The sequence below is a fragment of the Microtus oregoni genome, unplaced genomic scaffold (assembly GCF_018167655.1).
Source record: "Microtus oregoni isolate MIOR12 unplaced genomic scaffold, Mior012 000032F_ref0000030, whole genome shotgun sequence".
Taxonomy (NCBI): domain Eukaryota; kingdom Metazoa; phylum Chordata; class Mammalia; order Rodentia; family Cricetidae; genus Microtus; species Microtus oregoni.
In genome coordinates this window covers 9320182-9339532 of record NW_024543091.1, presented here as the reverse complement: position 1 = coordinate 9339532, position 19351 = coordinate 9320182, and the positions used below count along the sequence as shown (strand labels likewise).

The window sequence follows — 19351 nt, the reverse complement described above, 5'->3', positions numbered from 1 at the left end:
CTTTTATTTTAACATTTATGAGTGTGTGTACACCAGTACAGAGGGTACAGGACAAACTTGTGGGAGTTGGCTTTCTCCTTCTGCCATGTGGGGTCCAGGAACGGAACTCAGATCTTCAGGCTTGGTGGCGAACACCTTTGCCTGTTCAGCCACCACCGCCCTCCTTTGACACAGTCTCCCACTGTAACTCAGGCTGGCCCTGAACTCATGGCAATCTTCTGCCTCAGGCTCTGGGGTACGAACCACCACACATCTGGCTTCACAGTTTTTAATCTTTTAAATCATCAGCGTTGCTATCGTCTCTTTTCTTAGCTTTGGAGAACAAGCCCCTGGGCTGCTTGCGTGGCCAGACACAGTTTCAAGAGCGAGAGCTTTCTAGCACGTCTCTGAGAAGCTGAGCAGAGGGAAGCCTGTGGTGACCCGACCTTATCATGGAACCGGACGACTTTGATCCTGAAGACAAAGAGATACTGAGCTGGGACATAAATGACATGAAACTGCCACAGGTATGTCCCTGCAGGACTGCCCCTGGCGTGTGGCTCTGTTGGCTGGCAATTAACCTGCCAGGTTCTAGAAGGGAACCTGTGAGGTCCTAGCTGGGAAACAACTTCAGAGCTTCAACCCCTCTTCAAGGGGAGATGTAAGGCCTAGAATCTGGGTACCTCCCTCTTTTCTAGACACCCCAAGAATAAACCTAAATAAAGAAAGCACCGTTTTCTCCCTGTTGAAGCTGGCTCGCTCTCAGTTCACAGTATTTGCCAGGGGTCTGACTTATAGTGACACATAAGACCCCATAGCACCTCTTTGCTGTAGAACTTTAAACAGTTAACCCTGGAGCTGGAATTTCTGAGCAGTGGTGCCCTTGGGGCAACATAGGCAGTCTTGAGGGAATGGCTCATGGGTGGTTTCTACTCTACCCAGGACAGAGAGGGAGAAAAAGAGAGAGAGACTGGGCCTTACTCAGCTGCCTAAGTTAGCATTAAATACCCCAAAGGAACTCAAATTTGCCTTGAACTCACAATCCTCTTGTTTCTGCCTCCCAAGAGCTGGGATCACAGGCCCGGCTAGCAACTGATCTTTGAATTCTAATTTGGTGGAAAGCATTAATTAAGACCATGTTTATCATTCCTGACTATCTTGTCCTCTCTTCTTGGTATTTAAAGATACTTTGATTGAACATTGTGACCACAAACTCTAAGCCCGGAGTCCACTACTCCCAAATGTCTGTCTGATCCTGGGGAGCAAACAGGGAGGAGGGCTGGGGATTCTGGTCTCAGCTCATGACTTTTCTGGGTTCTCACTCTAATGGACACTTGTTTTTGTGTCTTTGTTTTCTCTAAACTCCTCCCTTAAGATCTCCTTTGGTGGATGTGGAGAAAACTAAAAGACAGAAAATAAGCCCATTCATTCAAGGGGGCAAATAAGCCATCGCTAAGCCAGGCAAACATCCATTTTCCAGACTTGCAATGGGAGTTGCTCCTGATTTGTACTGCAATTGCAATAGCTATTTTAGGGAACTTTAGAGTCAATTTGAATTGCTGTTGGCTCAGTGGCCCATATTTCTCCCTATTTTTAATTTCATGTTTGTACCCTGAGAATGTGAGCTGAAGATAGTATGTACAGCTGAGGTCAGCAGATATGGAAGAACTTGGCAGGCAGGCAGGGCAGCCCTGTGTCCTCACAAGCGTTTTTTCCAGATGTGCTGGTGTATGCCTATAACCCCACCACACAGGAGGCAGAGACGGGAAAATCACCACAAGTCTGAGGCTGATCTTAAAAAGAAAAAAAAAAGCATACAATTTTCCCGGATGGAGGATTCATATCCTTCATCAGCTCTGTAAACAAAGAGAAAGAACAATTTCCCTGGAGGGACACTCCGGGCCCCAAAGCTCTTGTTCCAGCATGAATTTCCATAGCATTCTTGACTCCTTAGGCCACTGCACAGGAAAGCCCATGGTAAACATGTGTACTCTTGCTCTGGAAACAGACCCTCTGCAGTTACTGAACAAGTGAAAGGTTGCTTAGGAAAAAGCTATTCGGCTTGTAAAACTCAGGGCAGTAATTAAAAGTACAAACATCAAGCTGGGCAGTGGTGGCGCACGCCTTTAATCCCAGCACTCGGGAGGCAGAGGCAGGCGGATCTCTGTGAGTTCTAGGCCAGCCTGGTCTACAAGAGCTAGTGCCAGGACAGGCTCCAAAGCTACAGAGAAACCCTGTCTCGAAAAACTAAAAAAAAAAAAAAAGTACAAACATCTTTCAGTCTGAATAGACACGACCCCATGCAAATCTGGCTTGATTCGAACTACGAAATCATATCTACAACCAGTTAAGGTGAAAAATGAAAGATCTCAGAAAGCTTTCAGCAATTGGGCTTGTGTGTTTCAGAACAATCTAAAGGCAGAGGGTATTCAATGAGAAACTGAGGATCTGGAGACAACAGCCCTGGATTTGAGTTCCAGCTGTATCTCTCTCTACTTGTAGGGCCTCTGAGAATTAGCTGCCTCTCCTCAAATCCCTTTTCCTCCTGAAAATGCTGCAGCATGCAGTGATCTCTTCTGTACCTATTGATTCTGATTGCCAGGGATTCTAGAACTGTTGGTCTGGGCCCGGTGAGTGGTTTCATTTATTTGTTTGTTCTTGTTTATTTGCGTTTTTTCCTTCCTTCCTTCCGTGTGTATATCTGTGCACTATGTACATACCTGGTGCCCTCGGAGGCTAAGAGAAGTCAGTGGATTCTCTGGAACTAGAGATACAGTCAGTAGTGAGCCAAGTAGGTACTGGGAATTGAACACATTTCCTCTGGAAGAGCAACAAGAATTTTTAACCATTGAACCATCTCTCCAGTCCTATTTATTCAGGCTGTTGAGACAGGATCTCACTCTGGAGTGGGCTAGAATTCCCTTTGTAGCTTAGGTTGGCCTTGAACTCATAGAAAGCCTCCTGCCTCAGTCTCCCAGCTAATTGGAACTGTGTAGCTTTGCCTAGCTAGTCTGGACTTCATGTCATAGACTGGGCTAGTCTTGAACTGGTGTCTTCTGCCTCCTGAGTGGTGGATTACTGCTGTGTGCCCACATGCCCAGCTTCCTATTTCTCTCAAGACATTCACCACATTCTGTGGTGTCAGCCCAGAAGCACAGGCTCTTGACTACACTATCATGGATGGAAGTCTTATTCCAGGACAGCGTACTACGCCGGTTGCGCTTTCCTGTTCTATTCCCCTTAAATTACATTTGCACCTGCAAAATTAATCACTGTAGAGCCCAAGCAGCAAATGTCCGGTGTTGGTCTTGTCTTGCTTTCACTCAGAATGTGTATTACATGGTCCCAGGGAGTCTTACACTTGTCCCACAGACTGTGGCAGCTGAGAGACAAAACTGTAACGTTTATTTTCCTTTTTGACTGAAAATTGGGGAGACACTCAATGCCCTTTTCTGTTAAACAGCATTCATTTCACAAGGCATAGATAGCCCACTCTTCTCACTGGCTTTCCTGAGCTGAAGAAGGGTTGTTCTAGAAACACCACAGAGACCTCAATCACTTTATTGCCAAGTACTGGGCAGTTGCCAGTCAAACCCATGGCCAAAACAACATGAAGGCTTCCAATCTGGCTGTTTTTTTGGTGGTGGTTTTGTTGTTCCTGTTGTTATTTTGATTGTCTGTTTGTTTTGAGGCTAGAGCTCACTGTGTAACCCAGGCTGGACTTGAATTCATTATGTAGCTCACGGTAGCTACAAATTCAAGACCCTTTTGCTTTTGCCCTCGATGAGATTTCAAGTTTCATGATGCCTAACTAATTCCGTTTTGATCTGTAGGACTGCGGGCAAACACAGGGCTCCAGGCTACCACTGGGCTGTACCATCAACCCAGTTCCAAGGCTTGAATTCACAGAGACAGCATTCTTTATAACAGAGGGGTCGCGTATCAAGGGGCTGTAGCTCCAATTAGTTCATGGCTGGACCAAAATTTTAGTCAGCAAAATTCCTTCTGCCTTCGCAGAGGATAAGCCCCAAAGTGTGGCTGTCTGAACTCTCTGTAGAGCCTGGTGCCTGCATGTAATCACAAGCAATCAGAGGTGCGGAGGCACTGAAGAGGCAACGGGCAAACCCAATTCTGCATTCTTCATCAATTACTATTGTCTTTCATGGCTATGGCAGGTTGTCTCTCACACAGACACTCGTAACTTCACCCTCTCTGTCTGCCTCCTACTTGACCCCAAGCTCTCCTGGGACTACATGGACACCCATGGTTACCTGAGGAGACCTTGTTGTTGGGTCTGAGGTTCTACCACCCTGAGCTTCCGGTGCAATGGCAGTGGGGGCATTCCTGCATCTGTGATGCTGGGCTCTTGCCCATCACACGTCCTTTGCTTGAGAGGTAGGAGCGTGGAAGGGAAGGGAAAAGAGAGGAGTTGGAAGTGAAAGAGAGTGTGAAAGCTGGAACTTGACCTAGCAATATGGAACTTCTCTCCTCAGGTGGGAAATAGCAGGATTGCTAGCAATTCCTGATGCAAAGACCTTTGTTGAAGCAGTTAGAATTCCATCCATCTATAGTTGACCTAGAAGAGGCAAATTCACTTCAAAAAGTTATCTGTAGGGTCAAAGTGAGAGTCTGTTTTGTTTTCTTTTGTTACTGTTGCTGTTGTTACAGGGTTTTACTATGTAACCTTAGCTGGCCTGGAACTTGCTATGTAGACCAGGATGGACTTGAACTCATAGAGCTCTGTCTACCTCTGCCTTTTTGATGCTAGGATTAAAGGTGTGTGCCACCACACCTGACATTTTGTTTTGTTTTTAGTAACATATAATTTTTTTCTTTAACTGATTCTCTTAAGGTGTTTGAAAAGCTGGGTATGAGTATTGTGTTGTATTTCCATAACCCTAGGAAAAGGCCCGCCTTTGCTACATAGTGAGTCTAAAACTAACTCGGGCTAGATGGGCCCTTGTTAGTGTGGTGTGTGTGTGTGTGTGTGTGTGTGTGTGTGTGTGTGAGAGAGAGAGAGAGAGAGAGAGAGAGAGAGAGGTTCTTGTTCTATTTGGCAATACTAATATAAAGGAGTAATGCATAATAAGTTATTTATGCTGGAAGACAATTGCTTTATACAAGAGTAGACTATAATAAGAATGAAAATGAATTTAATGTAATAACCGGATGTGAAATTTTTGGTTTTGTTTTTTCTTTTCTTCTTTCTTTTGTTTTTCGAAATAGTCTCTTACTGTAGCCCAGGCTGGCCTTGGCCTGGAAACAACCCTTAGGACTCTGCCTTTCAGCTGCTAGAATTATAGGTGAAATCCATCTCACCTTACTCATAATATGAATATTTTGATTTTATTAGTTTTATATAATAGTAATAAATAATTTTTACAATAGCCTATTAAAACTCCAAATGACTAAATTAAATTAAAACAAAGGTCATATAAAGAGTGTCCTTGTGTTCTCATACGGCTAAGAGGTACTGAGTAAATTATAGGATTAAATTTTTTTGTAAAGAAGTATTGAGACGTCATAGGAATATCAATTAAATTCCTAATGATGCTTCCCGAGATGATAAAATATAGATTTGTTAGATGTGACAGGTTGAAAAACTTAAAGATGTTCCCTTTCAATTATAAACTTCTTAACCAAGAGCAAAAACAAAGAGTTACTCATGAAAAGTTAGAAATTAAAGTAAACAAAGTGTCTAAAAAGAAGAAAGCGTTTTATGAAAAGTTAGAAATTAAATTAACAAAGGTTCTAAAAAGGAGAGAGCATTTTTCTTGGAATTGCTAGCAAGGTTAAGAATCAGTGTTCTCAGTTTTAAAACTTTATGTCCCTGGTGGCGAATTATATGGACTTTCAGAAATGCCCTCCTCACACTCTTCTGATTCTTGAACGTTTGGATCCAGATGGATCCACCATAGTCTCAATTTTAATATAAAAAGTTGCCAAACATTCCACTGACGGTCCAGGCAAACTATAGAATAAATAAACAACAGCCAAGAGAAGAGCTTTGTGGGCTAATGCTTCCCTCTAGTAGACCCTCCCTTCATACTACTGCCTCACTAAGGGAAGTAGAAAACTAGGGTTTCAGGGGTGCCATTTGGGAAGAAATAGCTTCAAAGGCGTTGAGAGTCACCTCCTCCTCGCACACATGAAGTTTTTGCTTTGGTCAGAGCGTGAGAGGGCTCTCGTGGATACATTTCACTTCTCCTGGCTCATGGCTCTGTAGTTCTGACCTTTGCGGGAGTGGGTGTGGGGGGCATTTGCACAGAAATCCCTGCTTTCCTCTAAGTATCTGACCCCCTGTCTCTCTTCATCTTGATACCTGTGTGCATTAAAGGATAATAAAAATCAAGTCCACCAATTCTTTATAGTTAAAATGATTAAAGGCAAATATATATTTTAGTATATTAATCTGCATTTTGATTATTTCAAAAGTAAAATACTTAGTGCTGGAGAGATGCCTCAGAGGTTAATCAAGAGTGCTCAGTGCTCTTGCAGAGGATTTAGGTTCCGTTCCCAGCACCCATACTGGGTGCCGGCACTCACGTGCACACACCACTCTCCACACAAATGCATAATCAAAAGCTAAAATAAATCTTTTAAAAGTGAACTAACATACTCTGCTATGCTTTTCTGAGATGGAAAGCTGGAAGCACCGATTACACTTTTAGTCAGAAGGAAAAAGAAAAAAAAAGATGGCAGGTGTTGAGGTTATAGAGGGCTTCTCACGCGGACCCTGAACCACATCAAGGCCATAGTCCCCACGAAGGAGCAGATAGTCGGGCTCAGCTTCTCTGGCTGTGCTTACCAATAGAGAGGTACTGTAGCTGCCCTATGGGCCTCAAGGGGTGCCTCCGGCAACACAGGCCTTGATTTATTGAACCCCTTCCTCTAGGACAGCAGGTTAACCCAGGGGATTGCTCACACATCCCGGCACTGGTGTTTGCCTTCGTTTCTCTTCAGACGTTCCTTGGCTTAGCTTACTTACATTCTGTGTTGTATGTTCTTGTAGGGAAAGCAAAGAGTTGGTAGCTTGATTTCTTTTTCTGGTTTTCCCAGAGTCTTCTACCATGACCTTGAAGAATAGTCAAAATGAAAACTGTTCTTATTTCTGTGCCAGGTCTCTGAGAGTCATGATGATGGGCAGAGTCAACCTAGGATGATTCTCCTTCTAGAAGCTAGGCAGGATCTCTCACATGCAACATCAGTCACAATTGTGGGACGTGGCAAAATGAGCCACACCCAGCAACTATGTTTGTTTCCAGCCTACAGCTTGCTAGAGGTTGTGACTAGTATTTTATATGCATGATATTTAATCCTCAGAACTCCTGCAGTAGGAGAGTCTCATCGTCCATATTTTACACATGCAGGAACAGAACAGCAAACAAAGCGACTTATGCTCTAGGGACCTCTTTTTAGGGTAATTATATTGTGCTTCAAAATTTAGCATGAGAGCTGCCACCACAGCTGCTTTGCAATACCTGAGTGGCCACCACCACCCACTGCTGCCAGAGCTGCTTCTCTTGCCGAATCAGAACTCGAGACCCCCTGAGCCACAGCTCTGACCTTGCACAACAGAGTCCAGTTAGATGTTCACATGCAGGAAATAAGGCAGTGCAGGGAAGCACACAGGCTCAGCCGGAGTCCTCTGCGTGTCTGGGAGTAGAGGATAACAAGGAAACTGCCCATGGAGGGAACCGTGAGCTTCCAGAGCTCTCCGAACCAGAGCTCTGCATTGCCAGCCTGGCCACTGAGACTCCCAGCATGGCAGCCAGTCATTATCCCACTGTGCTCTCTGTAGTCATTAGAAAAGAGCACGGCGAGACTACTCCACCCGCAAAATTCTCACTGAGAAGTGGCCATGACTGTTGTCACCAAGGACTGGAGAAACAGCAGGATTCAGAAGGGCTAAGTTCTAGCTCATCTTGCTGCAAGAGACCAACCGCTTGATAGACACAGCAGACGCTTTGCCACCATTGTGCTGCCAGAGGTTCCCAACCTTCGGGTCACGACCCCTCTAGGGATCGAATGACCCTTTCACAGGGGTCACCTAAGACCCTCAAAAGGCACAGATATGCTACGATTCAGGACAGCAGCAAAAGTATAGTTATGAAGTAGCAATAATTTTAATTATAATAATACTAATTTTATGGTTGGGGGTCATCACAACACGAGGAACTGTATTAAGGGGTCACAGCACTGGGAAGGTGGGAATAAACTGTTAGTGTTCCCAGATTTCACCACCAGGATTAAAATCAGGTAAGGCTCTTCCAATGGCCTCTGGTTCCAGCCCAGATATCTTTTACATCTATTAACTCTACAGCGGTGGACGAGTGGGTTTTCTGGACAAAACCGTAAACAGAATCTTTGTGTTTCCATCAGAACGTGAAAAAGACTGACTGGTTCCAGGAGTGGCCGGACTCCTACGTGAAACACATCTACAGCTCAGAGGACAGGAACGCCCAGCGCCACTTGAGCAGCTGGGCCATGCGGAACACCAACAACCACAATTCCCGCATCCTCAAGAAGTCCTGCCTGGGCGTGGTGGTGTGCAGCCGGGACTGCTCCACCGAGGAGGGCCGCAAGATCTACCTGAGACCCGCCATCTGTGACAAAGCCAGGCAGAAGCAGCAGAGTGAGTGAGGCGTGGGGGGCAGCAGCAGGAGGCAGGGAGTCTGTGTAGATGCTCCAGCCAGGGTGGACATGTCCCAGGGGCCCAGTCAGCCCTCCCACTGGAGTTAGGTGACAGGCCAGGCATTCTGATGGAGCACTAAGTAGGAGGCACCCATCACCCCCCCCCATCTCTGCCTGCAAGGCCTCCCGTGTGCAGAGCCCCCTCATGAAGGCCCCCATTGCTTGGGAGAGAGGTCGGCTCACGGAAAGTTCAGGAGAAATTGGTTCACAGACTTGCTACATGGCCCCTGAGTCCCCTGGGAGAGCTCAGTGAACCCAGTCTTTGGGAGTGGCACAACTGAATTTATAAACTCAGTTTTGCCCGTTTAGATTTGTGCCCTTGTTACCACGGAGATGCTTGCTCTCCCTTCTCTATATCATACTCACTGGATTGTGAAATAGATGCTCCCAGTCTTCCTGTGCCTAACCCACAAGTTATACCTCAAGTTACTTCGTGTTCTTTCCCAGTGTGTGTTCCAAACTTCCTCTCAATCATTTACAACCGAGTGGAAATTTATTGATGGTGTTCTTTCTCTCCCTTGTGGCTTTGCCCCTTAAATCTGAATTACTAATCATGAAATAAAATACTTTTTCTCTAGAAAGAATACTTAATATTAGGAAATAAATAGGGGGAACTTTTGTTCTTTGGAGTGCTTTGACCTTTAAAATAATCGCACCGGTCAGGCAGCTGTTGAGTGTATCCGTGTGTGAGCCCAGCTGGCCGTTGGTAGAGAGAATGCTGATCACGGGTTAGATCCAGCCGAGGGGAGCAGCAGGGACAGTGCGGGGAGGTTCCTCTCCACTGTCCTGGAACCAACACTGAAAGCCAGCAGGGCAGCCCAGACTCAGCCCGGGTGGTCCAGTCAGCTGCCTTCTACGCTTCTTCTAGGGAAGTGCTGTCCCAACTGCAATGGTCCTCTGAAGCTCATTCCCTGCCGCGGCCACGGGGGCTTTCCGGTCACCAACTTCTGGAGGCACGACGGTCGCTTCATATTTTTCCAGGTTGGATTTGAGTTATTTACTCGACTTCTCTTCCAAGTGCCAGGTGTCTACCATGTTTATCAGTGATTGGGGGTGTAGAGGTCTATGAGACTGTGCCCACCCTCTGGGAGAGCAAATGCCCACGCGCCCTACTTCACCAGAGGTGGAGCCCTGGAAACCCAGGAAGGCTGAGTGCCTCCACCCCTGAGAGAGGAAGCCTAGCTTTCAGCTCGTGGCCTTCCGCAGCCCCAGCTGACTCAGCCACTAGCGCTGCCCACAGAAACAAGTTGATTCCTCCCGGAAACCTGGGCTTTCTGCAGGGTTTGTAAGGAACGCTAGTGGGGCCCGGATGTAGACAGGTGAGGAGTGGGCTCTGGCATCAGAGTGCCCATGGAGGGCTGACAAATCAGCTCTCCCAAGCTGTGACTCGGCTGTTACCACGGCAGCTGAACGTCAGCTACCAGCCAGTTAATGCCAGCTCAAGCAAGGGCTGAATGTTTCACTCCCAGCTTGGCTGTGGAAATCCAGCGCCACTAAGAGAGGTTATCTAGATGGCAGCCTTTCTCTAGGTCTCACTAGTTTCTTACTCTGTCAACTGGAGAGGTAATAGCGGTACGTATGTAAGCATTGCACCAAAGATTAAGTGGCAGAAGATGAGCATGACTAGCAGACACTACGAGGACAGCCTAGGAGACAGACCTAGGAAGAGACCTCACAGGACAGGAGGCAGGCATGAGCTCAGTGGGCTTGGGAAGAGTTCTGCCTGAGCAGGTGGCCTTGCTAACACCAAGGAGAGAACAGGACGGAGAACAAAAGCTACGTCCTGTGAAGTGCAATCCCGTTACTAAGTTTTGTTTCATTTCTACTATTTTGCCTTTCTCTCCAGTCAAAAGGAGAACATGACCATCCCAAGCCAGAGACCAAGCTAGAAGCAGAGGCGAGAAGAGCAATGAAGAAGGTGCACATGGCATCCGCCTCTGGCTCCTTGCGGATGAAGGGGAGCCCGGAAACTAAGGTCAGCTGCCCTAAATGTGCTCACCCATGCATGGAGGCCTCACCCCTGCAATGGGCTTGGTAGATGGCCCCGGTCTTTTACTGACCAATGAAAGCAGCCGACATTCTTCTATCTGGCCTATCTATAAGCAAGCATCCACTGGACAAACTAAATCTGAGATACCTTTTTCACCACATTTGAAACAGGCTTGCAAATATTCAGTATGGTCATAGACTCATCATAAGTTTTAAAAAGGAGCTTGAATCAGTATCTAACCTATATTTGGCAACTCTATATTTTAGTTCCAATAAAATCAGAATTGATCTAAATAATCTCCACAAAATGTTATCAGCCTTATGCTTTTGGAGTTTCTGTTTTCATGTTTCCATATCCCTAGAACAGATGGTTTTCTTAGCTTGTCAAAATAATCAGATGGTCTACGGCCACAGGGCCCTGAATGTGTCTGAGCAGTTTCCTCTAAGTCAGTGGTTCTCAACCTTCCTAATGCTGTGACTCTTTAATACAGCTCCTCATGCTGTAATGAGCACAAAGTTATTTTCATTGCTACTTCATACCTCTAATTTTTACTACTGTTATGAATCATAATGCAAATACCTGAGATGCAGGACATCTGATACGCAACACGCAAGGGGTCACAGCCCACAGTTTGAGAATTGTTAATCTAAATAATCAGACTGCTGTTAAGCTGGATGTTCTCTAGTGTGATCCCAGCTCTGGGGACAGAGATATACCAGCAGTCAGGATGCAGAGTCGGAGTCCAGCCTGGACTATATAGTGAGACTCTGTTTTTATAAAAGGGGGAAGATAAAAAGAAGTTTCTGCAAATGATGGCCCCCTCCAGCCGTAGAGGCGAGCGTGGCCTGTGTCAAAAAGCCCAGTGCTGCAAGGGCTTCACAGCAGAGCAGGTTTGTCTGTTTTATACAGTGCCAATTCTCACTTGGAGAGCTTTAAGGGTACCTTATCTAGAAGGAATCATGATTTACTCTGTGACACAGGACCTGAGCACCCAAATCCACACGACTGGCTCTCGCCCTTCATCTCAGTCCCGGTGCATCTCTGACGCTTTACTTGGACAGAATCTTTCTCTCCTCCATTCAGACTATCCTCTTTGAGGGGAGAGTTTACATAATGAACCATGTAAGAGAGACCTAGCAGCTTCTTCTTCTCAGGGCTAATATAGTTACTCCATCTACATAAAGAAATTCGTGCTGACCGGTTTATATTCTATTCTGTGTAGTTTCTATGAGCTCAGAGAAAAGCCTCTAAAGGAGAAAACCAATTAAGCTCAACAGCCGGGCGGTGGTGGTGCATGCCTTTAATCCCAGCACTTGGGAGGCAGAGGCAGGCGGATCTCTGTGAGTTCGAGACCAGCCTGGCCTACAAGAGCTGGTTCCAGGACAGGCTCCAAAACCACAGAGAAACCCTGTCTCGAAAAACAAAAACAACAACAACAAAAAACCTTTAAAAATTAAGCTCAACAATACCATGATCTCTCACACTAGGCACTGGCCCAGTGGGAGAGATGGAAAAGGAAGAGGTGGATGTGGGCCAGACTGATGGCCCTGAGAGCTGTACCAGGACTAGCAACAACTCTGGGAACCTGCAGGGCTGTTTTGTTTGGGGTTTCTGTGTGTGTGTTGTTTGTTTTTTAGATAACCTCCTATAAATGTTGCAAAAAGGCAGTTAGCTATCTGCTATCTGAAGCACATTAAAGAGCGAATGAGTCCCCAGAGTGCACCGGGGTCCTCACAGGTTAGGAAGTTGTAAACTGGCATAGGAGTCAATCTCCCTCTCCTCTCGCCGGTTCCCAGAAGCTGTGGAGAGGCTGTGCCTATGGTCGTAGTATGCCAGGAATGAAGGTGATCTTATCGAGGGATATTTGCAGAATAACTCAGGGGAGCCTGGGGTAGCCATGTGGATTCGCTTAACTTATTAATGTGAGTGTTCATTTCCCTTTCCAGGCTCTTCCTGGTGAAATACCAAGTCAGGGAAGTTTACCTTTAACTTGGTCATTCCAGGAAGGCGTCCAACTGCCCAGCAGTTACAGTACATCTTTAATAGCTAACACTCCCCAGCAGAACTCCCTGAATGATTGCCTATCCTTCCCCAAGAGCTACAGTTTGGGGGGAACCACTGAGCTGGAAGATCCAGCTTCCACCTTGGACCCCACTCCGCTCTATGAGAAGTGCAAATTCCCCAGCAGTAGGATCTACGGCAGTGAAGATCAGTTTCAGTCTGCTGTCCCCGGGGTCTACACGGATTACGACGATCTGCAAGCCTGGAGTAAAAATGCTACCTTCGGGAGAAATCCCAGCGATGACGCGTGCTATCCCAGCTATCCTCTGCCTGTGACCAGCTGGCCCTGCGACTTCTTCCCCTCCCAGAACTCTCTGGAGCACTTTCCCCAGCAGATTCCGCTGGAAGCAACTGCAGTGCAAACTGCTTGCCATCCGCTGTGGTCCAACCCAGGCGTTGAACCTTACGAAGAGAAAGTACCTATGGATTTCAGCGGCTACGCGCCCTCCCTCTCGTACCACTCCCCTCAGCAGGACCCCTTCCTGCTCACCTACGGCTCTCAGCCTCAGCAGCAATACTCACTGCCCAGCAAGAGCAGCAAGTGGGATTTTGATGAAGAGATGGCATGCACGGGCTTGGATCACTTCAACAACGAAATGTTTCTCAACCTCTGCCCCTTAAGATGACTCAGCCCTCCCTCCCCTCATTCTGATATGGTACAGGGCTGGAAAAATGTCCTTCGAGAATGGGTTTCGAAGCATAGCCTCAGAGGAGTGTCGGACTCACAATAAGCAGTAGACAAGGCTTTTGTTTGCAGTCTTCCTCTCTTCACCTCGTCAATGCTAGTGCCTTTACCCGTAGTCAGGAATAGAAACTCACTCGTGCCAGGAATAATCCCAGAAACTCAGGAGGCAGAAGCAGTTGGATCTCTGGGAGTTCAAGGCCACCCTAGTCTACCTAGTGAGTTCCAGGACAGCCAACGCTGTGTAGAGAGACCCTGTCTCAGAACCCACCCACCTAGCTCCCCTCCAAAAAAAAAAAAAAAAAGAGAGAGAGAGAGAGAGAGAGTGAGAGAGAGAGGAAAAAAAGAAAAGGGAAAAAGAAACTCTTGTGTTGTGGGACAAAATGCTCTCTGGTGCCCCTGTCCAAGCTCTGGAAACTCAGCATCTCAGTGGGGCTGTCTGGAGAGTCCTACTATGGCAGGCATGCGTCAGCTTAGCATTTCGTCTACGCCTTTTTGGAAGCCAAAAATGAAGGAACAGAAAGAAGACAGAAGACCTGTGGAGGTGTGGAGTTGAACATTTTACCAAAAAGTATTTAATACTTTGTTTAGTTTTATTTAAAAAAAACCAAAAACATGTTTTCTAGATTTGTGACTTGACAAAACAAGAGGCTTGACCGCCTTCTGTTTATAAAGAACAGAAAACAAGCGGATGCGGAAGGAGAATGGAATCCACATCTCCTTTCCCTTTTCTCTTCTCAGTGACTTCTGCTTCCACAAGGTCGGAGTTTCTGCCCTGTTCTTTCCTATCCTTTGTTGTATCTCAGTGTCAGGAGAAGTTCTTGATGAAAAGTCTTTGTGAAGGGCTGCGCTGGGACTCAACAGACCAAAGCTTGCTTAGCATGTCAATGGCCCTGGGTTCAACCCCCAGCAACAAATTCTTAGCAAAGCTTTGGTGGGCATGGCAGTGAACACCTGCTATCCCAGTATTTAGGAGACTGAGGCAGAAAGATCGTGAGCTTGAGGTCAGCCCAGACTACACAGTGAGAGAGAACCTGTCTCAAACAAACTTAGAACATTCTTCGTGGAGGCTAGGAGGCATGGCTCCATGGTTTAGCATGTAGAGCCAAATGGGGCTTTAGCCTCGCTACTCCAAACCCAAGCTGCTAAACTTAGGGGTTTCTGTTCCTTCATCAGCTGGCCAGTCCCCAGGCTCTGCTGAAGTACCGTCCAGAAAAGGCAGCCCAAAATCTAGAATTAACTTTGCCATAAGCAAGTGTTTTCAAAATGGTCTTTGCCATTTGATTCATAGTTAATGTGTATGATACAAGAATCCAAATTAAATGATGTCTCTTGTTCCTCTGGTCCTCTGCAATACTAAAAGCTTTTTCTTGTCTCCCCCACAGAGTAATGCCCTTTTCTAGATATACATGTGAATATTATTATACATAATATAAAAAATATATTGTTTTCTATATTATGATGTGTATGTGTGAAGTCATATTCTCTAACTCCCGCGTGTGCTTGTCGCCCTCACACCGATGTGCACAAACACACACAACGCATGTGATAAGAAACTGTTGAAGTATACCAGATGTAAAGAAGAGTGCAAAAGTCATAGTGCGTAGCTCAACACATTGAGGCGAGTCTGTGTGTGCACTCTCTTCCGGGAAACAATGTACTTTGCAGACAAGACACAGTTTATTTGACATCTACAGCTGCTTACAAAGACCTTGTGGTGAGGCCCTATTGAATATCACCGAGGCTATGGGCCTGACGGAGTTCCTATACCTAGAAGGTTCTAATTGCACCGAAAGAAAAAAAAAAGAAAGAATCACTGGGTTTTAGTTTCTATTGGTATGAGATATTTTGGTATTGCAAACATTTTTCTCCACTAGACTGAAGGTACCCTTTCATCTCAAACGTTATCACTTACAAAAAAATTCATAATTTTGATATTTACCGAAGCTAGAATATGTGATTAACCACCATCTCCACTCCCAAGTCTGATTCCCAACCTTCCAAAGGCTTCTATTTCTTAACTCTCCGCTGCTTCTCACACTTAGCTCTAGACTTCCGCATAGTAAGAGTCCACATCTGTGTTTTCACATTTTGTGTCTCTGGTGTTCTGACCACAGATTAGGATCTCAGAGAATCATAATGGTACCAGCCCCATTCTTCATCATCTAAGCTGTATAATTTGATGATTTTTGCCCATAGTATACTTGGTCATGTTGTGTAATGAAATCAAAATCAAGATATAGAATACTGCCATTATCCTAAAAAAAAAAAAACAAAAACAAAACTTCTGTTGGTGTGAGGCTAGGGGAGAGGTGGAGAGATGGCTCTGCAGTTAAGAGTGTACACTGCTCTTACAGAGGACTCCAGTTCAGTCTCCAGCGCCCACATCAGGTGGCTCACAACCCCTATAACTCTAGCTTTACGGGATGTTGCACATTCTCCTGGTCTCTGGGGATGCCCTCACTCATATGCACACAGACATACGTAGATACACATAATTAAAATTCCTTCTGCCTGCCAGTGGTGGCGTACACCTTTAATCCCATCACTCAGGAGGCAGAGGCAGGTGGATCTCTGAGTTTGAGACCAGCCTGGTCTACAGGGTTCCAGAACAGCCAGGACTATAAAGAGAAACCTTGACTCAAACTACCACCTCTCCCACTTCCCAAAAAAGCTTTTAAAAAGTTGTTGGGCCCCTCACCAATCAATTCTTCCCTTGATTCCCAGTCCCCACAGCTCCAGTGTGCTTTCTGTCATTGCAGAGCTGCGTTCTTTGAAATGGCCTGCAGTGAGATCACAAGGCCTTTGAAATCTGCTTTCTACACTCGGCACAATGCTTTTAAGATCTACAAATGTCTTGTGTGATATTAGTCAGTTTACTTACTCTGTTATATGAATGGACCACACTTTATCCGTAAATCAACCTTGTCCATTCAGGTTGTTTTCAGCTGTATAAATTATAAATATGACTACTACGAATGTCCACATTAAAGGCTCTTGTGGACATTTCTCCAGTCTGTGTACCTAGACATGAAGTCATTTCATCACTTGTTAAATGCTCGCTGCAGCGTTAGTAGATACCGCCAAGTTGTGTGGCAAAGTGGCTGTGGTATTTTCAGCCTTTCAGAAGCAAACACGAGAGTTCCCTTCTTTGACTTCACTTTCAAGCTCCTTTAACTCCTAGCCATTCTTAGAGAGAAGAAGTGGCCTCTCACTAAGGCTTCATTTTTTTTAAAACAGGGTCTTACTCTGTTGCCTTGACTGATCTGGGACTCACTATGTAACCCAGGACTCCCAATTGCTGGAATTACAAGATTGAGCTACTATAACTGGCTTCTCATTGAGACATCATATTACATTTCCTCAGTGACTTTCAGGGTTGGGCTTATTTTTATGTTTTATTTACCATTTGTATCTACTCAAAACTCTTTGTTTGATTACAGATAATGAGGTCTAAGAATTATATCGAGTCAGATGTGTTTTGTAGGCTTTCTGCTTTTTATCTTCTAAATAAACATTTGTAATCAAATGTGTGATTTACAAATATTTTCCCAGTTATTGTATCCTATCTAATCCAAGGCCATAAGGATTTTTCTCTGTATTTTCTTTGAGAGATTTTGGTTTTAGCTATTATAGTTAAGCTATGCTCTACTTCTACATAAATTTCGTGTATGAGGTATGAGGCAAGGTTGAGTTGCATTTTATTTTGCATATGGATATTAAATTGTCTCAAAGGCATTTGTTGAATCAATATTTCCTCACAATCTGAAAAGATTAATATTCAGAATTTCTATGACCCAAAGAAATGGCTTAGCGCTTAAGGGCACTTGCTGATCTGCAGAGGAACAGAGTTTCATTCCCAGTATCCACATGATGAATCAAAACCATCTGACACTAGTTCCAGGAGAGATGACATGCTCTTCTGGCTTTTGTGGGCACCAGGCAGAGATGTATGTATGTATGTTTGTATGTATGTATGTATGTATTATGTACGTATATATCATGTAGGCAAACACTCATAATACACCAAAAAAAAGTCTTATTTCCTTGAACTCATTGCTATTTCTTCAGAGAGCCTTGATGGGCAATCCTGGTTGGGCATTATGTTCATTTCTTTCAACTCTATAGACATGTAAAACTTATGAGCACAACATAATTCTATGCAATAGCAGGTTTCTGTGACACTTTCATGCAGTCTCACTTTGATCTTATCCACAGGCTCCTAATGACCTCTTATCTCCATGCCCTTTACTGACCTCTCTCGTCTCTTGCTGTCTCCTTCCGTATCTTTTTTTCTTTTTAAATGTTGGGCTTTCTGTACAAGACAGAACATAGTTGCTGACATTTCTTCCTGTTCTCATAGACAGACTTCTATGTTCACAGCAGATGTGAACATATACTTTAAGCATAGCTTTAAGTATCTGTATAAAATAGAGAACCCACAATGAGAGAAAAATATACAATATTTGTATTTCTGATACTAAATGAGTTTACTTAATATGATTCTCTCTCCAGTCATATCTGTTTTCTTACGAATGACTTCATTCCTATTTATGAATGAAAAACTTCCATTGTGTGTAGAGAGCACATTTCTTCCTCCATCCCTGTGTTGCTGGCCACCTAGGCTGGTTCCATCGCTTAGCTCCTGTGAACAGCGCTGTGGCAAAGGCTGATGTGCAAGTCTCTCGGGTGCTGTCTTCCATCCAGGTCACAGGAAGATCTAGCTTTAGTTTTTTAAAGAAACCACTACACTGGCTTCCACAGTGCCTAGACTAGTTCACACTCCTGGAAGAAGGGTAGAAGGGTCCCTTGGTCTACATCCTCAATGACATGTCTTGTTTTCTTAATGACTGCCACTTGGACTGGTGTGTGATGAAATTTCAGTGGTCAGCAGGACAGTTCCAAAGACCGGATCTTTTTCAGCGTCACATTTTCTTCCTTCTGTTTGATTGATCCATTGAGGCTTTGTCTCAGAATTCTTCATTTCCTTGACAAACTAATGGTTCTTATCCAGAATCTCTCTTTCCTGAACTCTTCATCCATAGCCTATTCCCTATTTTCTCTGGGATCTTACTGACCTTTTTATGATCATTCTTTTGGGGGGTATTTTTGTTCATTTCAGTTTCTTTGGACTCTGTTCATCGGGAGTTATTGCATTCTTCTTTAGTTGTGCGTATACATATATACACATATGAAATTAACATACATATATGTATACATATGCATGTATACACACATACACACACACATATGGGGGTTTCATGTAGCCAGACTAGTCTTGGACAGGCTGTGCAACCCAGGATGACTTTGAACTTCAGATCCTCCTGCCACCACTTACCAACTGCTAGAATTCTAGGTGTGTGTCATTATGGCTGATCCGTAGGGTGCTGGGGGTGGAACTCAGGACTTTGTCCAAGATAGGTAAGCACTCTATCAACTGAGTTACATTTCCAGTCTTCTTTTATTTTTTTTAACCCCCATAAAAAAGTTGCTATTAAGTCATGGGCACACAGTATTAGGAATGTGAACAATTTCCTCCTCCCAGGGAAGCGGGAAGCAGACCTGACTGCAGGTCTTCACCCGTCCTTCGGTTCCTCCAGTTCCTGTGCCCACGTTAGTCTCATCCCAACTCTGTAGCAAAACACGCGGCAGCCTCCCTTTCCTCCTGACACCATCCCAAACAGATCATCGCTAAGATCTCCTCCCACCTTCCTTCCCACAACTCATCGCAGCATCCCTGCCTCCAACCGAGCAGACCAGGAAAGCAGGTAAGCTAACCAAACACCTTAACACTCCCTCCTCTCCTCTAAATCCAACCCCCCAGTTTCACTCCTTACAATACTTTGACTTCTACTTTCCAATTTGCATCCCCCTGATCTCTTTCAATTGTCTTTTTGCTCTAACTAAGACTTCAGTTGTTACAGAGACAGCAGACAACCTTGTCT

At 45.0% G+C, this 19351-nt stretch overlaps 1 protein-coding gene across 1 annotated transcript; it reads left to right on the top strand.

Moving 5' to 3' along the window:
* Positions 1–431: 431 nt before the first annotated feature.
* Gcm1 (glial cells missing transcription factor 1) lies at positions 432–13350 on the top strand. The gene is made up of 5 exons (XM_041679352.1): positions 432–506; positions 8362–8614; positions 9542–9654; positions 10520–10648; positions 12610–13350. The coding sequence occupies exons 1-5, from the start codon at positions 432–434 to the stop codon at positions 13348–13350; spliced, it is 1311 nt and encodes a 436-aa protein (XP_041535286.1).
* Positions 13351–19351: the final 6001 nt, after the last annotated feature.

Bases quoted from the DNA above. Each gene is read 5' to 3' on its own strand.
- Gcm1 (XM_041679352.1), top strand. From the start codon at position 432: ATGGAACCGGACGACTTTGATCCTGAAGACAAAGAGATACTGAGCTGG. The intron at 507-8,361 runs GTATGTCCCTGC...TGTTTCCATCAG, and splicing joins ATGACATGAAACTGCCACAG to AACGTGAAAAAGACTGACTG. The intron at 10,649-12,609 runs GTCAGCTGCCCT...TTCCCTTTCCAG, and splicing joins AGGGGAGCCCGGAAACTAAG to GCTCTTCCTGGTGAAATACC.